Source organism: Cololabis saira, chromosome 23 (assembly GCF_033807715.1).
Source record: "Cololabis saira isolate AMF1-May2022 chromosome 23, fColSai1.1, whole genome shotgun sequence".
In the NCBI taxonomy this organism is placed as follows: domain Eukaryota; kingdom Metazoa; phylum Chordata; class Actinopteri; order Beloniformes; family Belonidae; genus Cololabis; species Cololabis saira.
In genome coordinates this window covers 28,291,150-28,313,302 of record NC_084609.1, presented here as the reverse complement: position 1 = coordinate 28,313,302, position 22,153 = coordinate 28,291,150, and the positions used below count along the sequence as shown (strand labels likewise).

General features: G+C 41.8%; 1 protein-coding gene across 1 annotated transcript in view; it reads right to left on the bottom strand.

The window, feature by feature from the left end:
• The window catches only part of LOC133424195 (cAMP-regulated D2 protein), a 37,786-nt gene that overhangs the window by 7,211 nt on the left and 8,422 nt on the right, over positions 1–22,153 (bottom strand). The window contains exons 3-8 of the mRNA XM_061714652.1: positions 20,561–20,762; positions 20,134–20,267; positions 16,569–16,696; positions 15,650–15,768; positions 14,033–14,173; positions 12,463–12,635 (exon numbers count right to left, since the gene is read on the bottom strand). Coding sequence (XP_061570636.1) covers positions 12,463–12,635; positions 14,033–14,173; positions 15,650–15,768; positions 16,569–16,696; positions 20,134–20,267; positions 20,561–20,762 — 897 coding nt within the window. The remainder of the gene's footprint in view (positions 1–12,462; positions 12,636–14,032; positions 14,174–15,649; positions 15,769–16,568; positions 16,697–20,133; positions 20,268–20,560; positions 20,763–22,153) is intronic.

Here is a 22,153-nt window from a genome sequence, read left to right as displayed (position 1 = left end):
TGATTGTCTGCACCTGTGTCTCGTTAACCCTTCTGTATATCTGGTCTTGTCTTTCCCTGCTCTCTGCTGGTCCGTACTGTTTCCTCCCTCCGTGTTTCCCGAGTCAGGTTTTCGTAATTTTTGGATTCTTGTTTTAAGTTCTGATTTTTGAATCCAGTTTGGCAGCGCTTTGGTTTTTGTTAAAATAAAGACTTTTTTGGGAACTCCTGCCTCTTGCTCTGCTGCATCTGGGTCCTACTCTAACCGCCCCGTGAGAAAACGGTCGTACTACTCAGAGCCACACGGCACTTCCTGCCGTTGGGAGGGGGAGTTGTTACCATGGTAACAACTCCTGTTACAGCAGCAGTAGCAGCACCACTCCGCTCTTTCCCCTTTATCCTGGCCCAAACAAGATGACATTATATAATATTATTATATACCAATATTATAATATTAATATTATATAATAATATTATTATACTTAATAATATACTTATGACATATACGTATCTGCGCAGCAACCAAACACCGCTGCATTGCATTGTGGGAAATTTCTGCTTAGCTAGTGTCCATCAATCCATACTAATACATTTCTCCGGAATGAGTACGGATAGAGCATACTATTGAGTACGTACTAATGTTTCGGACGCACTAAAAAATATCACATACTGTTTTTGCTACTCATTAGGGTGGAAGTATGCAATTTCAGACGCAGCCACGGGGTTCAGAATAAAACAGCAAGTGTCAAACCCTGACAATGTTCTTCCATTGCATGATACAGCGAGACTCAACACACCTTTGTGTTTAAGTGCAGACACCCTCTTAAGTCAGAGAGCGGTAACCTAACACTGCATGTACAGTAACTGTCTTTGTGCTGGGTATCATTCTACTGAGTGAGAGGGGGGCCTGCTTTTAATATCAATTCAAATAGATTCAAACTTCATGCACATGATTAGTGAGTACCAAACGAGGTGCGGCGATGTGTGCAAGGGTTTAGTGCTGCTGCAGAGATGTACTACATCACTGAAAAAGGGCTGTTAGTTTTGTTTTAGTAAATGTTTGTTATAAAAGAAACTCAAGAATGTTTTTCATGTTTTACTTTGCTTCTGCTTTCTTTTGACATGATGGATTTAAAAGGATTCTGAAATGAGTACTTCTGATAGATTAAGTACTGAATGGAGACTCGGGCTCAATTCAATCCCGACTCGAAGAATCTGAATCCAATTGTTGTACAGCCCAACTGAATCTAATGTTTTCTGTCCCTGTAAGAAGCTGGCGGTGAATAGGGCAGCTTTTTTCACCAGACATGATCGTTCTTGTAGCTCTTTGAAAATGTTAGTTCCAACGCAGTGTTAGTCTCAATGTGAAAAAAATTGCTGGAGAGTGCTTCTGCAGATGTGAAATCATATGTGAAGAATGGCCTTCTTTGACAGCTGCTCTCCATAAACATGTCTTACACGTCGGGTAATTTTCCTCCTTCAAATCATAACCATCTGTGTTTTTTTGCTACCTGAAAAAAAGACACAAACAGGCCAACTTGTCTTTTTCAGGACTTCGTTTTTCTTGGCCAGGAACTTCTTCACCGCCTTTCTTTGATTGATAAAAACAGCTCATACCACTAGTGACAGCATGTCTGTTTGCTTACTTGTTTTTTGTGCGTGTGCGGTTCTAAGACGGTGTCACAGTTCACGGTTTTTCACAGTTGTGGTATTTAGGTTCCTGTTTTATTTTGAAACCCCATGTTTGAGTTTTGTCTTGACTTCCCTTGTTCCCATCTGCCCTGATTGTCTGCACCTGTGTCTTGTCAAGCCTTCTGTGTACATCTTGTATTGTCTTTCCCTCACGCTTACCCTCCATGTCTTGCGTCAGGGTTTGGGATTTTTTATGTTCAAGCGCTTGTTTTTGTAATTCCTGCTCAGCAGCGTTCTTGTTTTTTAAGTTAAAATAAATCACGTTTTCTGAATCCTCGTACCTGGGTCCTCCTCAGCCATACCGTGACAGACCGTGTCTTTAAAACCATTTATATCCTAAATGCAGAACAGGAGGCTCATCCATACATGAGTCCAAGGTCCAAGGTCCAATTAGGCAAATTAAGTCAGTGGAAGTCACATTAGTTAGTGGTCGCTCCTCACGTCACACAGCCAGGGAAGTGGGATTGTTTTTCATTGTGCCTGTGAATATAACTGCTGTGAAAAACTCATAAATCATTATTTCTTTGGGGGATTTTTTTTTATACTAATTCTCTTGATTCACTCTCTAGTTGGCTCAACTACCTCAACGTGATGAATATTTTTGTCTAGTAAATTAAGGCTTGGACAGGGGTGGAAAGTAACAAATTACATTTACTCACGTTACTGTAATTGAGTACTTTTTATGAGTAATTTGTAATTTTCTAAGTAGTTTTTGAAATATGTAATTTTTACTTTTACTCGAGTACATTTTGACCCAAGTATTTTACTTCGCTACATTTGAACCCCCTCACGTTACTGAGTACAAAATCTATGGTGAAAATCTTGTGGGAATTTTATTTTGGTTTATTGTGAATAGCAGGATCATGCGGGCATTGGGCACTTTATTTTGTGTTTGAATACTTTGATTCTGGTTTTAGTGTTGTCGGTTGGACAATATGACTGAAAATAGTTTGCACTTTTTGTCCTGTTCTGCGGAAGTAAGAGGATCATGTTACTGAGCTCAGCTGAGCTTTTACAAGTGTGGATGTATACTTTAATATGCCTTGAAGTTAATTAACAACTTGTGCTGGATTTGATTCGTGACTCATCCTTTTTTTGCATTAAATAACTGGAAGTAACTTTTACTCAAATTACATTTTAAATGAAGTACTTTTGTACTTTTACTCGAGTAAATTTTTAGATGAGTACTTACACTTTTACTTTGAGTAGGATTTAAGCAAAGTAAAGATACTTTTACTCAATTACAATTTTTCAGTACTTTTTCCACCTCTGGGCTTGGAGGTACAGTATGTACACTGCAAAAACTCAAACTCTTACCAGGAATATTTGTCTTATTTTTAGTTAAAATGTCTCATTTTTAGTCAAAAAATCTCATTACACTTAAAACAAGAGTCATTACCAGAAAAAACTTTTTTCACCTGTTTCAAGTAAATTTTTACTTGAAATAAGTAGAAAAATCTGCCAGTGGGACAAGGTTTATCTTCTCATTACAAGCTAAAAAATCTTGTTCCAATGGCAGATTTTTCTACTTATTTTAAGTGAAAATCTACTTGAAACAAGTGAAAATTGTTGTTTTTTTTTCCAGTGATGAGTCTTGTTTTAAGTGTAATGAGATTTTTTTTGACTAAAATGAGACATTTTAACTAGAAATAAGATAAATATTCTTGTTAAGACTGAGTTTTTGCAGTGTATGAGGATAAACCTGAGGCGAATGAAGAAGAAAAGTGGAAGTATGAAGACTGTGAATACTCAGCCAATCAGATATTTCAGTATTGCAAGCCCCAGAGAGAATACGGCAGTATGGGTAGGTAAGCACAGCTGCATCTCAACAGAGATTAAGACTTTTGAAACAACATTGTGGAAACTGAACTGAAGTAGAGATCTTTGGTCTCCACTTTGACAGAAAACACTATGTATCAATCCAAGAAGCTCAAACTGACAGTGAAACACGGTGGTGGAGGAGTGATAATTTGGGCTGGATTCACAGAGCCAGGGCCGGGCCACTGGGCTGTGGTAACCATGAAGTCAACACTGACTTGCTCTGTGTACCAAATATTTAAGTACATTTTTACACCATTTATCTGGAAGCCAATGGCTCGGTTGAAATGAGTTCATGCAACTGGAAATGAACTTCAAGCACACCAGAATGGCAGGAAAATGAAAAAGAATCATTGTGTTGAATTGCCACTTCAAAGTTTGGAACTAAAGTCTAGACACAGTCAACATCAATAACAATCCAATCAAACCTCAATGAACTGTAAGAACATTGTACCGACTGGGCCAAAACCAACCATAACTTTGGGAAACTGAGCACACAGAAAACAATCAGTTTATACAACCAACTGAATCCAGAAATGTACTTTGTTTCCCACACTTCATTAATAATAAGCAAACAACATTTTAATATGTTACTGTGTTGATTATTGTTGCCTTATTTTGACATCTGCTTTTTCAGATTTATTTTTTCATTGCCTCATAGAAATGAAAGAGGGTATACTTTGGTTTTTGCATGCATCGTGTCTACAGTGGGGCCGGCACGACAACTTGAATGCACAGTGAACCGTTCCTGAATACTAAAGACGTCCAGCAGTGCCACCAGCTGACCCCCCGTGGCGTCCTAGGGCCACCGCCTTGTGCTCTGCATAGAAAAGACCGATAGCAAATGGCTGGAGGCTTTATTATTCTACTATATCGTCAGAATGAATAAAAGGCTTAAAAAAATATATAATTATGAAGCTAGGGCACCATTTGTGTACAGAAATGATGAATAATTGATATGTTCAGGCCTCTGCAGAAATACAACATGCAAGTTTAAGATAAAAGTCTTGTCTTTTTTAGTAACATCAAAGCAATTTCCACTGGAAAGTGTCTGTGCAACATGAGTCCTTACTCATTAACACTAGAACAGACATGTCCAGCACATCACACACACCAGTCCCGTGGCAGACCTTTTCTACTCTCTACTATTACTCACAGAATGACAGAAAGGCAGACAAAAGCAGGGAGCTGGATCGCAGCACTGCAAAGATATACAGTTGTGGATTCGATCATTTGAAACGTTAAAGTATGTATGTGGATCAGCAAACATTCACTATTTCAGTTCCTATTAACATGCCTTTAAGAATTAAAAGTTTCGCAGAACCCTAGACTGAATAGTTTACATAATAATTGTCACACAAGAACATTACAGAATCAGTGTGTTAAGAATAAATACACCCATTTTATGTTGCTCTAACCAAAATTCACTTGAGAATGAAGTTAAGATTTGTCATCACATTTATAAAGAAATCTTTGGAAAACACTGCTATAAATTTGTCTTTGAATAGCTAAAACATGAATCATCATGTCTAATATACATTTACGAGCTACAGTTCTTTAACTATGACATACTGTATAATAAGGACATGAGGCAAAACTCAGTTTGACTTCAGAACAAAATATCATGAATTACCTTGAAAAAACAAATATATTCCAGTATCAGTATCTGTTTGTTTGTTTTGCCCCACAGTAGCTAACAAGCTTGTAGAGAGTCCTCTGACTTGGGGTTGAAATAGATGGTTTTTCAGCTCCTGGACGCCAGCATGTTTAGCATTGTGGATGTCTCTGACTGTAAAATGCTTCCCAGAAATGAGAGTGACAGCGAAACTAAAGCAAAATAATTAGCTGAAGACAGTAAAACCATGAATGAAGCTGGATGCCATGGTCACTAATACCTTTTTACACCTTATTAGTCTTAAGATCATTGTAAAAAAAAAACCTTGATCAGTTTAAGAACTGTGATGTCAGTTTTCACCTGGGCAGCCCTTTGACCTTCTACTAAAACTGTGGTTCCCCAGCTGATATATCCTGTTAGTGTGGATATTTGTGAAATGACTAACACATTGTTAGTAAAGAAACATCTCTTGAATAGATACTACTACTACTAATACTGTCATTTAGCAGACACTTTTATCCAAAGCGATTTACATCTGAGAGATCAACACAAGCACAAAATCACATAGGAGGGTAGCGCCGGATAAGTGCTGGATACATATAAAATACATAGACAGATACAGATAAAACTTATTTAATTATTATTAAATATACAAATAAATAATGTAGATCGTATATGAGCATGTGTACATATATATATATATATATATATATATATATATATATATATATATATATATATAAATTAATATTTATTCAAAATGGTTATTGGTGCAAACTGTGATAACTATACATTGTTTAAATGTGTTGATGTTATAAAATGTATGAATATGTATTGTTTTTATATCTAAATGTTAAACAGAATGACTTTTTTTTCTTTATTTTATGTTCTTTTTTTTATATGCTACCTATTTAGGTTTGCTTTTAATTTTTTGTTGTAATGTACTGTGTATTATGTGTCCGAGCCCAGGAAGAATAGCTGCAGTTTTGCTGTAGCTAATGGGATCCAAATAAAACTATAAACTGTTTAGTGGGGAGCACATCCACCTCGTGACTCCACCTGTCTCTATATTTTACCATGAAAGTGATGGAAAGCTGAGAAGCTGCTGGGAGTCAAGCCGGGATGTGTTGGAGCTGCAGCGCCCACTGCAGGCAAAAGGAGTTTACAGCATGTGTTTTAATGTTCGAAGAGCAGCACTGACATCTGGAGGATTGTCATGACTCATGCCAGACTTTTGTTCACAATTACATCTCTTCTTATGTTACCAGCCTGACTTATGGAAGATTTAGCAACTTTCTCTCTTTTTTCACACACAGCAGCAAAAGCTCAGTTCCTGGTCAGACTGCAGACAGTACCGGGTATCTGTATCTGAGTCCTCATCTTGTTGGATCACTACAGGGTGGGTGGGGGGACGGGTGATCTAAAGGTTCTTGCTATACAATTGCATTCATAATTGTTAGACTAATTGTATGCATCAACAAAATAATAAAAAACAGTCGATCACAAAAAAGCAGGCTGTGGCTGAGTGTAAACTCTTCACTCACTAGAGGAAACGACATTCAAACAGAACAGAAGCCGGTAATAGTCCACATGCTCCCCCTTTTCTTTTTTGCATAACCTACTTGACTGTATTTCAACATCGAAAGTCTGTTCAGACGTATTAATGGCCCTGCGTGATTACAGTTTTTTACTAACAATTGTGTGACAGAAACCACACAATCTACAATAAACATCATAACAACATCAAACATCAAACATCATAAAAGCAACACTCAACAGAAGGACTTTAATTGCAATCTGGATGATCAAAAGTAGCAAACCGTGCTAACAGGCTCCTGAGATTTATCAGCCATAAAAGTGCAATGAGTAGGGTTGCCAACTGTCCCTTGAAAAATGGAATCGTCCCATACTTATAAACTAAAGTCCACGTCCCGTATTGAGCTGAAAAGGGAAGCACTTTGTCCCGTATTACTGTGAGAGTCAGAAAATAGTCATAAAATGCCAATGGAAAATGGCATTGAGCTGCTTTCAGTCATGGCCTTTGAGGCACAAATATGTTTACAAGTTTTCTACACACTTTCTTTTGTTATTGCACTAAAAATGTGCACCATTACAGAATGGATGTTCTGCTTTCTTTCTATTGTCACTCATCTCACTCATCTTCTCCCGCTTTTTCCGTTCCCGGGTCGCGGGGGCAGCAGCCTCAGCAGGGATGCCCAGACTTCCCTCACCCCGGACACTTCCTCCAGCTCTTCCGGGGGGAGTCCGAGGCGTTCCCAGGCCAGCCGAGAGACATAGTCTCTCCAGCGTGTCCTGGGTCTTCCCCGGGGTCTCCTCCCGGTGGGACATGCCTGGAACACCTCCCTAGGGAGGCGTCCAGGAGGCATCCGGTACAGATGCCCAAGCCACCTCAGCTGACTCCTCTCAATGTGAAGTAGTAGCGACTCGACTCCGAGCTCCTCCCGGGTGACCGAACTCCTCACCCTATCTCTAAGGGAGCGTCCAGCCACCCTGCGGAGGAAACTCATCTCGGCCCCTTGTATCCGCGATCTTGTCCTTTCGGTCACTACCCAGTTCATGACCATAGGTGAGGGTAGGGGCGTAGATTGACCGGTAAATCGAGAGCTTCGCCTTTCGACTCAGCTCCCTCTTCACCACGACGGTCCAGTACATCAACCGCATAACTGCGGACGCTGCACCGATCCGTCTGTCAATCTCACGCTCCATTGTTCCCTCACTCGTGAACAAGATCCCGAGATACTTGAACTCCTCAACCTGAGGCAGGACTTCTCCACCCACCCGGAGAAGGCATACCACCCTTTCCAGGTGGAGAACCATGGCCTCGGTCTTGGAGGTGCTGATTCTCATCCCCCGCCCCAGCACATGCTGGAGGTCCCGGTCTGATGAAGCCAACAGGACAACATCATCTGCAAAAAGCAGAGATGAAATCCTGAGGTTCCCAAACCGGATCCCCTCCGGCCCCTGGCTGCGCCTAGAAATCCTGTCCATAAAAATTATGAACAGGACCGGTGACAAAGGGCAGCCCTGCCGGAGTCCAACATGCACTGGGAACAAGTCTGACTTACTGCCGGCAATGCGAACCAGACTCCTGCTTCGATCATACAGAGACCGGACAGCCCTTAGTAGAGGGCCCCGGACTCCATACTCACTCAGCGCCCCCCACAGAATGGCACGAGGGACACGGTCAAATGCCTTCTCCAGATCCACAAAACACATGTAGACTGGTTGGGCAAATTCCCATGAACCCTCGAGCATCCTGCGGAGGGTATAGAGCTGGTCCAGTGTTCCACGACCGGGACGAAAACCGCATTGTTCCTCCTGAATCCGAGGTTCGACTATCGGCCGTAATCTCCTCTCCAGTACCCTGGCGTAGACTTTCCCCGGGAGGCTGAGAAGTGTGATCCCCCTATAGTTGGAGCACACTCTCCGGTCCCCCTTTTTAAAAAGAGGGACCACCACCCCGGTTTGCCACCCCAGCGGTACTGTCCCCTACGCCAACGAGGAGCTTACGAACCACCTCGGTGACCTCAGCTTGGGTGATAGATGAGCACGCCTCCGAGCCCCAACCCTCTGCTTCCTCAGTGGAAGGCATGTCAGTCGGGTTGAGGAGATCCTCAAAGTATTCCTTCCACCGTCCGACAATGTCCCCAGTCGAGGTCAACAGCTCCCCACCAGCACCATAAACGGTGCCGGCAGAGTACTGCTTCCCCCTTCTGAGGCGCCGAACGGTCCTCCAGAATTTCCTCGAGGCCGACCGAAAGTCCTCCTCCATGGCCTCCCCGAACTCCTCCCAGACCCGAGTTTTTGCTTCCAAGACTGCCCGAGCCGCGGCCCGCTTGGCCTGCCGGTACCTATCTACTGCGTCAGGAGTCCCACCAGCCAACATAGCCTGGTAGGACTCCTTCTTCAGTCTGACGGCATCCTGTACTTCCGGTGTCCACCACCGGGTTCTAGGATTGCTGCCACGACAGGCACCGGAGACCTTGCGTCCACAGCTTCGAGCCGCCGCGTTGACAATGGAGGCAGAGAACATGGTCCACTCGGACTCGATGTCCCCCGCCTCCCCCGGGATCCGAGAGAAGCTCTCCCGGAGGTGGGAGTTGAAGATGTCCCTGACAGAGGGCTCGGCCAGACGTTCCCAACAGACCCTCACAATCCGTTTGGGTCTGCCCGGTCTGTCCAACCTCTCCCTCCGCCAGCGCATCCAACTCACCACCAGGTGGTGATCAATTGACAGCTCAGCCCCTCTCTTCACCCGAGTGTCCAAGACATGCGGCCGAAGGTCAGATGAAACGACAACAAAGTCGATCATTGACCTCCGGCCTAGGGTGTCCTGGTGCCACGTGCACTGATGGACACCCTTATGCCTGAACATGGTGTTCGTGATGGACAAACTGTGACTCGCACAGAAGTCCAACAACAAAACACAGCTCGGGTTCAGATCGGGGAGGCCGTTCCTCCCAATCACGCCTCTCCAGGTATCACTGTCATTACCCATGTGAGCGTTGAAGTCCCCCAGTAGAACAATGGAGTCCCCAGTTGGAGCACTATCCAGTACTCCTCCCAGGGACTCCAAGAAGGCCGGGTACTCCCCACTGCTGTTCGGCCCGTAGGCACAAACAACAGTGAAAGACCTATCCCCGACCCGAAGGCGCAAGGAGGCGACCCTCTCGTTCACCGGGGTGAACTCCAACACATGGCGGCTGAGCTGGGGGGCTATAACCAAGCCCACACCAGCCCGCCACCTCTCACCCTGGGCAACTCCAGAGTAGTGGAGGGTCCAGCCCCCTTCAAGGAGCTGGGTTCCAGAGCCCAAGCTATGTGTGGAGGTGAGCCCGACTATCTCTAGCCGGTATCTCTCAACCTCACGCACAAGCTCCGGCTCCTTCCCCCCCAGCGAGGTGACATTCCATGTCTCCACTGTGAAGGTTTTGGTCCAGGGGTTGGGTCGTCGAGGCACCCCGCCACGACTGCTACCCAGCCCACATTGCACCGGCCTGCCATGGTCCTTCCTGCGGGTGGTGGGCCTACAGGAAGGCTTCTTTCTATTGTTTTATATTGATTTATACAATTTTAAGTTAAGCGGGACAGGTTTGTGTTTAAGAAGGATACTTATTTTATTCAGTTAATTTTGTTATTTTGTATTAAAGTGAACTGCTGGATAATAATTTGTTTTCCGTGTGTTCATGGCATTCAAAAATATGCATCTAATTCAATTCGGGTTCGAGTCAAATAGTTAAAAAATCGTTTCACTCACAAAAAAAGGGGCTAAAAAAATTCACCTCGCCAGGAAGGGTGAAGGTAATCGGGTAAGTGTCCCTTATTTATTTTTCAGGGAGCTGGCAACCCTAGCAATGAGGTGGGTCACATAAAAAGAAAAGTGGCGCTGAGGGAAATTCAAAAAAGAAATAGCTTTTTACACCTTCACTGACAAGTGTTCAGCACCTTCCTCGGCAGCTGCTCAGTGCTTTGGCATGAACACATCGGCATGACGACACAGCCATGCTGGACGGAGACTCCACATCCTTGTTCCACTGCAGCGTGTTAGCAGCTGTGATTAATCACCAGGCCCAAGGGCAGGGAATCTTCAATAATTAATGACAGTTTATGCAGACTGGTGCTTGTGTTGAAGTACCAAATTTCCTGGTGATCCATCCACCAGTCACCGAAACATTCAACTCAAGACCATGAATGTCGACCTAATTATGGAACTAAAGCTACAATTATGCCACAATTTGTTCAGATTTGCATTCTTTTAACAAGTTTACCATGCAGATCGATAAAGATAGATATCATCAAAATATTTGCAGATTAGAAAAAGTGTAATATTCTGGTACAGTTCTCACTAAAGGGGAAACAAAGTTAATGTAACTTGTCTTGCAAAGAACGGAACATTTGTTCCACATTTTATGTGCCCGATTCATAACAAAAGGTCAGTTTTACTAAAAGCAAGGTTTCACTTGGTCCAATGCAGATTAAAAGCTAGGAAGAATCATTTTTCTAGTTTATTATTTTTCATGTTTGTCATGAGTAACGGACAACTGTGGTTAAACGGATGAGTCCTGATTTGCTGTTTAAATTCAGGACATTTTAACATGAGTTGTCCTGATTGGATTACTTATTTTCATTGTTGGTGTAGTATGAAACCTCTTGTGTTACATACCACGTAAAGAATTATATTTTGACATCATCTCTGACAAAGTACTTAGCCCATTAAGATTTTTGAAATCGCCACGACCTGGAGAAAGCTGTTCACGCTCTAATCAGCTGCAGTTGAGACTATTGTAATGCTCTGATATGTTGGCATCTCCAAGTCCTCTATTAGCTATTCAACTAGTGCAGAAAGCAGCTGCCCGTCTTTTAACTAACACTAAAAGACGTGAGCACATTACTCCGGTCCTCTATTCACTCCATTGGCTTCCTGTCCGTTTTAGAATTGATTTTAAACTTTTAATGTTTGTTTTTAAAGCCCTCAACGGCCTTGCCCCGCCCTATTTATAGGAGCTTTTGACGGTGCGTGAGCCTGGCAGGGCTGAGATCCTCAAACCAACTGTTGTTGGACGTGCCCAGGTCAAAGTTCAAGCGCTGGGGGGACCCAGCCTTTTTGATTGTCCCCCCCCCCTCAATCTCTGACCTGGGCCTTTTTAAATCAAGGCTTAAAACCTATTTATTTAGAATGGCTTTTAATACCCAGTAGTGTGGTGACACTTTTTACCCTTTTTCTTTTATTCTATTTATCTTTTTGCTCCGTCTTATGGTTATATTTCTGTATGTTTTATTCTGTAAAGCACTTTGGCGCACCTACACAGCAAAAACTCAAAATCTTAACAAGAATATATGTCTCATTTCTAGTTAAAATTTCTCATTTTTAGTCAAAAAATATCTCATTACACTTAAAACAAAACTCATCACTGACAAAAAAAACAACAATTTTCACCTGTTTCAAGTAGATTTTCACTTAAAATAAGTAGAAAAATCTGCCAGTGGAACAAGATTTTTTGCTTGTAATGAGAAGATAAATCTTGTCCCACTGGCAGATTTTTCTACTTATTTCAAGTGAACATTTACTTGAAACAGGTGAAAATTGTCAAATAACAAGTTATTTTTCTGGTAATGACTCTTATTTTAATAATAATGAGATTTTTTGACTAAAAATGAGACATTTTAACTAGAAATAAGACAAATATTCCTGGTAAGATTTTGAGTTTTTGCAGTGTAGAGAGGCTGTAAAGGGCTATATAAATAAAGTACATTTACATTTACATATACAGATGTGTATTCCTGCTTGGTTACCAGCATCAACACAGACATTAGGAGGTTGTGCTGATCTGCTCTTACCTGGGCTAGCATGATCCTGCGGTCGGCGTCCATGTACATGGGCAGGTAGTGGTGGAGGATCTGCAGAGCGTGTTGTTTAAAGATGACTGCGATATACACGGCACACTCCAGGGCAGACACCGGCTTGTTGAAGACCCCGTAGGCGAAGAGCACCCCTTCTTCTGCAGTTGTACCTGCACAGCAGATAACACACCTTTACAAACAAGCACACTTTGTGTCGCCTGTGGCCTCGCTGTGATTCTGCTGCAAATTTTTCTGAGGTCTAATTGTTTCTTGTTTGAAAAAGGTCATTATGAAAGCGGGGAACATTGCCTTCAGCTTTCCTACGATTGGAAGAATTTCAGCATCAATATTTCCTTATAAGAAGGACCTGTTGGAATCCAGCAAAGAGGAATCCAGATTTTAGATTATTACTACGAATATGAGCCATAATGATATCGTACTACCGTATTGGCCTGAATATAAGACAGGGTTTTTTGCATTGAAATAAGACTGAAAAAGTGGGGGTCGTCTTACATTCGGGGTCTAGACGTTATACCCATTTACACCGCTAGATGGCGCCAGATATCTTTAAGCGAATGCTGAACCTAACTCCCCAGGCCAAAGCGAACCCCTGTCACGAAGAAGAAAAATAAAAAATAGTATAAGAAAGAAAAGAGAAGAAAATAAGAGAAGAGATAACAGAAAGTGGAGAAACGTAGCGACAATCTGGAGAAAAGAGGGTGGAAGTTCGGCAGGTAAACCGGCAGCTGAGGAGAAGTTATGATGCAAACTTCAAGATAATGATTTCAAATAGTCAAAATAACATGCTTTTTCTGTCGAATATATTGTTATAATCATTTGTTTCAGATGTACTGTAATTATTTTCTCTATAAAAATTGAATTTGGTGTTCAAGAAGTCTTTCTTCAAACTTGAGTCTTGAAAAAGAGGGGGTCGTCTTATAATCGGGACAATACGGTAATAATAATAATAATGATAATAATGATAATAATAATAATAATAATAATAATAATAATAATAATAATAATAATAATAATAATAATAATAATAATAATAATAATAGTATCGTAATAAGAAGAATAAGAAGAAGAATAATGAGATTAATTTATTCCCATTTTTATTTCTAACTTTTTAAGAAAAGTCTGACCTGCCATCTCCAAATGTTCTTTCTAAGAACTATAATCAACCACACACTTAATATGTTATTTTAATTAGTTTTAATTGAAAATTCTGTTGTAAGAAAAAAAAGGGAAAAAAAACATTCAAAGACCAACAACAAAGACCATCCAAAAAAAAGTTTACCCCCCCCTGACTAATTTTAGGAGTCTAACTATCTCCCTGCTAATGACTAATGTGATGTATGTAAAGTTGTTTAAATGTTTTATCTTCAAATACAGGAAATGATAAATGAGTTCTACAATTTTTCTCCTTATCACTTTACTTTTTTCAGTCGTAATCTGTGTTTTCCCTCAGAATCCGATCCATCTTGTGATGAAAGTAGGGGCTTTCAACAATGATAATAAACATCATATTTTATATGTTGTATGTGTCTGTGTCTGTGTCTCACACCCAGGAGCAAAGTCTTCTCTTTCTGCCAGTTGCCCTTCTGGAAGGCGGTGATAGCCTGCTCTTTAATCAGCTCCCCGTCAATAAATGGACCCCATGTCTCGAAGACCTCCAGAAACCTGAACGGATTCACGATCTTAGTACCTGTAGGAAAGTAACATTGATTTAAAATTTTAGGTGAAATCAAAACAAAAGAAAGAATATATCTCACCAACAAATACACCAACCACTGAGCCAGAAAATAAGCCCTGGCCATCACAGAATCAGAGATACCGATCAATAATCTTTCCAACCTAAGATTTTATGTTGCCTTTTAATAGCATTTTAATAGTCCCTTTAAAGGCCCATACTTCAGCTTTAACAATTTTGTTTTATATTTCTGAAGATAATTCTATCCCCATCTTGCATCTTTTGTAGACATGCACACGATATCCTGCGTTTTATCTGCGGCCACGGGCACAGCTCTCTGCGCCCGTCGCCACTCAGCGTGTTTTCTGTAATTCTTCATCCAATCTGATTGATTCATAAGCCGTCAATCAAAGTCACATCCCTGACAGTGTAGACGCACGATTGCATCTGTCACTCGCTACAAACGGAGTCACAACCATCGACATGCATCCGTATCCGCCCCATGGAGCTGCTAGTGATATGTCAACGACGCCGCCATATTGGATGTGGCAAGACTGCGCTGTAAACTAATACAAGTAAATGGACTTATTATCATAAAGCGCCTTTATACAAAGAAATGTACGTTTTACGTCTCATTTATTCATTCACACACGCACTAATATACTTTTTTTTTTTAATTTATTTTATTTAATAGGGACAATGCAGGTTTACATGTGATCACATTCACTCATTACAAACAAGCCAATGTGACTGATGTTCTGCATACAGAGATTATAGCTATTGCTAGTTTCCATCTCCTGTCCCTAGTTAGGCTTTTAGTAAAACAAAAAAACAAAAGAAAGGAGAAAATTAATACAAAAATACATTCAATTTTCAACATGCAAAGCTATATCCTATTTACAATTCTCAGCTTGCAAGAGAGCACCCTATTAGCGGTTACAGGTGATTAAAAATGCGTACATTTCTGATTTTGCTTCAACCAGTCTTTGACATTTTTAGTAAAAACCTTAAAATCTTGAGTTGTTTTTATCTCAGTTGGCAGTTATATTAGAGAACAAGGTAGTGCCGAAAAACAATATATATCCCCCCTCACAAAAATAAGAAAAATAGAGAAACATATTTTCTCAGCAACAAAACAAATTTTAAAATTTTCAAATAACAAAATAACATATTTGAACCATTTTTCAGACAATATCTGTCAATATCTCTCTATAATACTGAAAAAATCTGAAAAATTGTTCAAATATTTTATTTTGTTACCGGTACTTGAAAATTTTAAAGTATGTTTATGTAAAATATGCTACATGTATATGTAGTATGTGTATGTATATGTATATGTAGTATATGTAGGAATATGTAATAAAAAATAACATAAAAAAATGTATGTTCAAGTAGAGTTTATAGTTGTGTTGTAATCCCCACTCGCCAGTGCGCCCCCCCAAAATGTTTTATCACCAGCCGCCACTGATCAAGAGGTTGGTGGAGTCCTACTTGTTTTCATCTGAGCGGTGAGGACCGTCTTTGGATCCAGAGACAGCAGGCAGACGAAGTCGTCCACAGTGCAGTTGGTCTGTTTGGCAAAGTCCTTTCCCAGCTTCAGGGCGTCGTGTCTAGGAAAGAGATGAGATGATGAAAGTTGTTTGGAAGCATTTCAGAGACCAGACAGGACCGTTGAACAGCCAAGAAACACACGCCTCATTCATTAGTAGGGGTGTAACAATATATCGTGCCACGAAATTTCGCGATGCAAAAACGTCACAATACGTGTCGTGGAGGTGACAAACTGTATCGCCATATTGGGTTATTAATATTAATCTATTGTGTTGACTAGTAACGCGCATCCGACCGCGCCTCGACCCGCGGACCAAAATCTTACTCCGCTCAGTAGAAACTAGTACCGTTTTGGTCCCGATCACGGGACTCTTGCGCGGTTTTGAGCTCTGAACTTTTACTTATGTAAGGAGTTAAGCCATACCATATTAAATTAAACCTTTTTGGGGTTGTGAGTAGGATAAACACGGGGAAACTTCTGCTGAGTTCCAGTGTACTTTAATGTCCCTCAACAGTGTAGGATTTTAGAACATCAACACAGCACCTTGTGCTGTATCACTCCGCCCAATCTAAAACAGACTAATCACTACAGATAAACTGACTAGTGTCATTATAGTCCCTGATTTACATCAGAATATAAAGAATATATTTATAAAATAATGAACCCTGAATTACCAAAATAACCTTCTTAACAAAAATAAATCTCCTCTTACACTTATAAGGTGAGCAGGAATCAATCTTTTTTATGATGTAAAATTGTATGTATTTATTTACTTTTATTTATTTATGTAATTTTAGTTTTTAAATTTCTGGAAAAGAAAAAAGTGACTCCGGATGAGCCGAGCTGTCAGTTCCTCACCTGGTCTTCAGCGGGATGGAGAAGGGCAGGCTCTGCAGGACAGCTTGTTTGAACAGATGCTTGCTGCTCAATACCATCAGGTGAAGGCTCACTGACTGAGCGCCTGCGCTCTCCCCGACTATTGTCACCTGGTAAAGCGGAGCACATCAGAAGGTTTAAATATAAAGAGAAGTGAATGTTAAAATAATCTAAATTACACCTGCTTAGCTACAGTATACATAAAGATGTAGGAGGAATCTGACTAGATAACGCTTTCATCGCTGATGCAATAATAGCTTCACTAAAATGTTAGCAAAAGCATGTTTGATGTTGAGCTGGCCTCCTGCAGGACTGTCCCTCCTCATGATCCAGGTCCTGGTCCAGGTTTCTTCCTCCTAAAGGGGAGTTTTTCTTGCCACTGTTTGGCTTAAGGTTTTTCTCCCACTAGGGGAGTTTTTACCTGCTATTGTTTATGTAATAATTGCTCGGGGGATTATGTTCTGGGTCTATGGAAAGATCCTAGAGACAACTTCTGTTGTAATAGACCAGGGGTCTGCAACCTTTATTATCAAAAGAGCCATTTTGCACCCACTTCTACAAAAAATATCTTCGGGAGCTGCAAAAAATAACAGAGATTTAAAAGAATAATCTTTTATTTATTTTAGCTGTTACAACCCCTAAATATAACAAAATAAGTGGAGTGTGCATTTGTAGGCGTACTTTGAAATAAATTAAACTGTGAATTGTAGGCCTATTTCAGTCTATATTTGTGTAAAAGTAAAATAAATACCCCATTTTAATATAAATTAAAAAAATAGTTGCAGCTTAGCAGCTTTAAAAATAAATATAGAAATATAGAAATTAAAAATAGTTCTTTTAAAATTAGATGGCATCAACTCAATCTCCAAGATAACTGCCCAACAAAATAAACTAAAAAAAAAAAAACTGTTATAGACGCTATATAAATAAAATGTAATTGTATTGATGAACCATGTGACTGTAAAGTGTCCTGATGTCTGTTACCTGACACAAATGGCACAACACAAACTACCGATGTCGGGTGTGAGGGTGGGGGAAGGAGTAGGGGTGGGAGAAATGTCTCAAATGATTTAGAGGTCCAGTGGTTGAAACACTTTAGATCAGGGGTCTCGGACCCCAGTCGTCGAGGGCCTCAGTCCTGCATGTTTTAGATGCTACCCTGCTTCAGCACACCGTGATACAAGGAGCTGTGTCAACACCAGAGCTGTCCCGACCTTGATGACAAGCTGGTGACGACCATTAATTAGAAACAGGTGTGTTGATTTCCAAGGATTGATTTCCAATTCTGTCATCCCTTCATTGGCTTCCTGTTCAATATCGCATTGATTTTAAAATTATATTGCTGACTATAAAGGCCCTTCTGGCCTTCTGATCATTCCCAGGGCCCAAACTTTGGAACTCTTTACCTGCTCAGATCAGCTAAACCCCCCACTGCTTCTAAATCTTTACTAAAAACATTCCTTTTTAGAAAAGCTTTTATTGTGGTGTGAATATTATTAGGGCCCGAGCACTTACAGTGCGAGGCCCTATTGTATCTGGAGGAATTTATCTCCTTTTTCTCATTTTTGTTATTCTCGTTTTTCTTCCAACGAAATGAGGGTCTTTTTGCCCCCCTAAAGGTGCCCCAAAAGTCACCAAATTTTGCACGCAAGCAGGCCTGGCGAAAAATGTGATATTTAATGGTTTGCATTAATGGGCGTGGCCCAATGGCTCAACAGCGCCCCCTAGAAAACTTTGTGCCTCAAGCCCCACAATACGGTTTGACGTACATGCACGAAAATCGCTACACACCTGTATCATGGCACAACTTAAAGAAAAGTCTCTTGGAGCCATGGCCGAAACCGAACAGGAAGTCGGCCATTTTGAATTCATCTTGTAATTTATGCCATTTCTTCGGCCGCTTCTTCGCCCGAACCGTAACGTGCACCCAGGTGTGTTATACATCAAAATGTGCGTCTCGATCCTGCAATGATGCGCATTACTTTTCTCAGTCAAAAGCGTTACGGTGGCAACGATAGATGGCAAAAAGCGCGCCCCCCCTTCATCTGATTGGTCCATATTTGATAGTTCCTACTTTCTGCCATAACTTTTGAATGGTTTGATATAGAGAGTTGTGGGTGGTGTCATCCGCTAAATGTCCAGGCCTGAAGAATCTACATGCAAGTCATACAAGCGCACACACTGCAGCCTGAACGTTCACAAGGATGCGAGGGCCCGTTCATCGCTGCTTGCAGCTTTAATTCATTTTAGACTTGGTTATTGCTGTCTTGTGTTCTTATCCACTATGCTCTGTATTTTTATATTGATGTATTTTATTGTTCTTGGGAAGCACTTTGTAACTTTGTTAAAAAAGGTGCTATATAAATACATTTTATTATTATATTATTATTATTATTGATGCAGGGAGACATCTAAAACATGCAGGACTGCGGCCCTCGAGGACTGGAGTCTGTGTCCCCTGGTTTAGATCAACGACCAGGACTCAACTGCTGCTCTCCGCATCTTGTGATGGACCTTAGTGAAATGTTTCACATTCTCTGGTAATAGTCCACAGAGATAGAGTACTAAAGCTCCCTCTTCAGCCATGTATTTACTGCTGTCTTCATAGCAGTTGGGGGGGAAGTTCCCCCGGCTGACTCCAATTTATACGTTTTCCTAATCTACGTGAAAGCTTGTGTTACCTCTGCTGACGTACAGCAAATGCACCATGGTGAGAATCTGGGTGGAGATTAAGATGGGTAAGGGTAATGCTAACTAGGCTAGGCTCCCTGGAGAATCCTCACCTGCTCTGGATCTGTGATGTCACAGTGCCCCTCCCATCTAAATGGTTGACTTAATTACAAAGTGACGGGGTTGTGCTGTATCTGAGATTTTGAGTTGGCTGGGACTTCAAACACCAACATAAATGATCTCAAGCAGTGATTTTTTTATTCCAACTTTTTTCCAAAATACCTTCCCTTCACACTGATATTCAAAAAGTATCCCGACTAAAGCCTGAATTATGGTTCTGCGTTAAGCCTACGCCGTAGGGTACGCGGCTACGCGGGAGTCTCTCCGTAGCCTACGGCGTAGCCTACGCCGTAGCCTACGCCGTAGCCGGACGTGCACCTCCCAAAAAATGTAACTACGCGTCAAGGCGACGCAGACCCAACGCAGACCGGGAGGGCTGTGATTGGTTTGCTTGGTAGCAACTAGCAACGCATTTCCGGTTCTGGTTCGTAAAGCAGTAGTGAACTTTCAGCACTCTTTTTTTTCGCGTGTGTGTGATTTTTTTATTTTTTTTTGGTTTTTTGCAATATAGTTGTCCTCATCTCTTTGATTCACTCTGACCGGAAAAACCGGAAGCTAAACAAAGTATCAACTAGCACTCTGGGGGGGTTTTGCACCGTGGAGAAATGGAGTGACGGAGAAGTCCAAAGGATTCACCACGGCGTCACGGCAACGGCGTAGGCTCTGCGTTGGTTTAACGCAGAACCTTAAATCAGGCTTAATTTCCCTTATCTTTATTTTTTCTGAAGTGTAGGATTATGGGAACACGCTCGCTTGCCTTGCTGGGGTCTCCTCCAAACATAGCAATGTTCTGCTGAACCCACAGAAGAGCTGCCTGCTGGTCCAAAATCCCATAGTTCCCTGTAGCTGAGGTGTGAGGATCCTTGCCGGACACGAGGAATCCAAATGCGCCTTGAAGCATTCACAAAAATCACATGATCATCGAGACGTAATTAACTCAGGCACAAGACATTCATTTCCCCTGGATCCCAAATTAGCGTTCACGTGTCACTGCTCCTGTTATCAGCTTCGCAGGAAGACTGTCTAATATACTGGCATGCACAAATTATCCACACTACTGTCTAAGACAGACATGTGTGCAGGCAAACATACGCTTATCATGAACTGAACTAAGTCTGAATGTAAAGTACCATTCATACACAGAAAGGTTTCCAGTTTTCATACGCTAACCACAAATTCCTTACCCAGTCGGTACTCCATGTTAACCACAACTGTGTGTGTGAAGTTACTGATGAAGCGTCCATCAAACATTGGCTTGGAGGCAGAACCAGCGATGAAATCACCCCCGTGGATCCACACCATGACAGGCAGGGGTTTCCGCAGAGGAGCGCTGAAGTCCACGTCCAGCGGCACGAAGATGTTGACGTAGAGACAATCTTCACTGACCTTTTTGGGAGACAAGAAGATGCACGTGGCTCAGCTTACCATCATTGTTATCCATGAAATCACTTACACATGCTTTAATACAACTTCCCTTGTGTATGGTGCGGATGTCGGGCTACAGGGTTATAGTAAGTATTGTAAATACAGCTATCTTTGGGCCAAAGGCATGGTATATCCTGGGTGGGTTGCCCGTCCATCACAGAGTCACACATGGACAAACAGTGTGCATGGTTTTGGACTGGGAGGTGGCCAAAGGTGGCGGGTTGTGGGCACTGCCACGCGGAGAAAACCCACACAAGCACAAGGAGAACATAAAAACTCCACATAGAAAGGTCTCGTCCCAAGTTCAGACCCTCTAATGGCGCTTTTACACTAGTATCTACTCAGCTCTACTCATCTCAGCTCTACTCATCTCAGCTCGGCTCATCTCAGCTCGGCTCGACTCGACTCAACTCGGCCTGGTTTCTTTTCCATAACAATTCAGCACCTGGATCAGATTGTTTCTTTTCGATACCCAGATGAGAGGTAGGAGGTTGGAGTGAAGCTGCTGTGACGTATTTGATTGTGTGATCTAAACGAAAAAGACAACAACACTAAAGATGTAGAACCTGGAGGAGATGACAGATGTGCTGCTCTGTCTGTGGCTTGTGTTTGATATCAAGTTAAAAAATTAGGGTGAAAGAAGCTTCAAGCGGCGATGCGTTTTTTTTGTTAGTTTGTCTCGGCGCTGCTGAAAGTCAGCTGGAGCCGTGAGCAGCTATGAAGAGACAGAGCTCCTGGTAGATCTGGTCGTTCCTTATCGCCCGTCTAGATCCCTTTTTTAATTCTCTCCTCAGACACCAGGTTTATGAACCTGTGAACATCTGAACCTCAGAGTTGGATCACCAAACAGACTTTTGCTGCCATTGCTGGTCGAATAAAATGAACAAGAATCCGTCAGAGTCTCTTTCTCTGATTTCCTCCTCCTGACTCAGACGTCTGACTCCAACCCCCCGACCAATCGGTGGCCTGTAGTGTGATGATGTCAGATACCGACTCAGCCGTTTAGAACCTCGGCAGAATAGATACAGAAAAAGTATCTACTCGGCACGGTTAGACTCCTGGTGAGAAAGCGCAAAACCGAGTGGAGGCGAGTCGAGTCGGGCTTAGTAGATACCAGTGGAAAAGCGCCATAATTGAGAGCCAACGGTGCTACCCAAGGCATTAGGTTTAGATAGACGAATAAATCCAAATCTGGTGTATGTTATGCATTAAAAAGTGTTTCATAATAAAAATGATTAGACATCAACTATCCTCACTTATTCCTATTCAGGGTCGTGGGGATGTGCTGCAGCGTAGCCCAGATGCTTGGGTGAAAGGCAGGAGTACACCCTGCACAGGGGGCTCCAATCCAT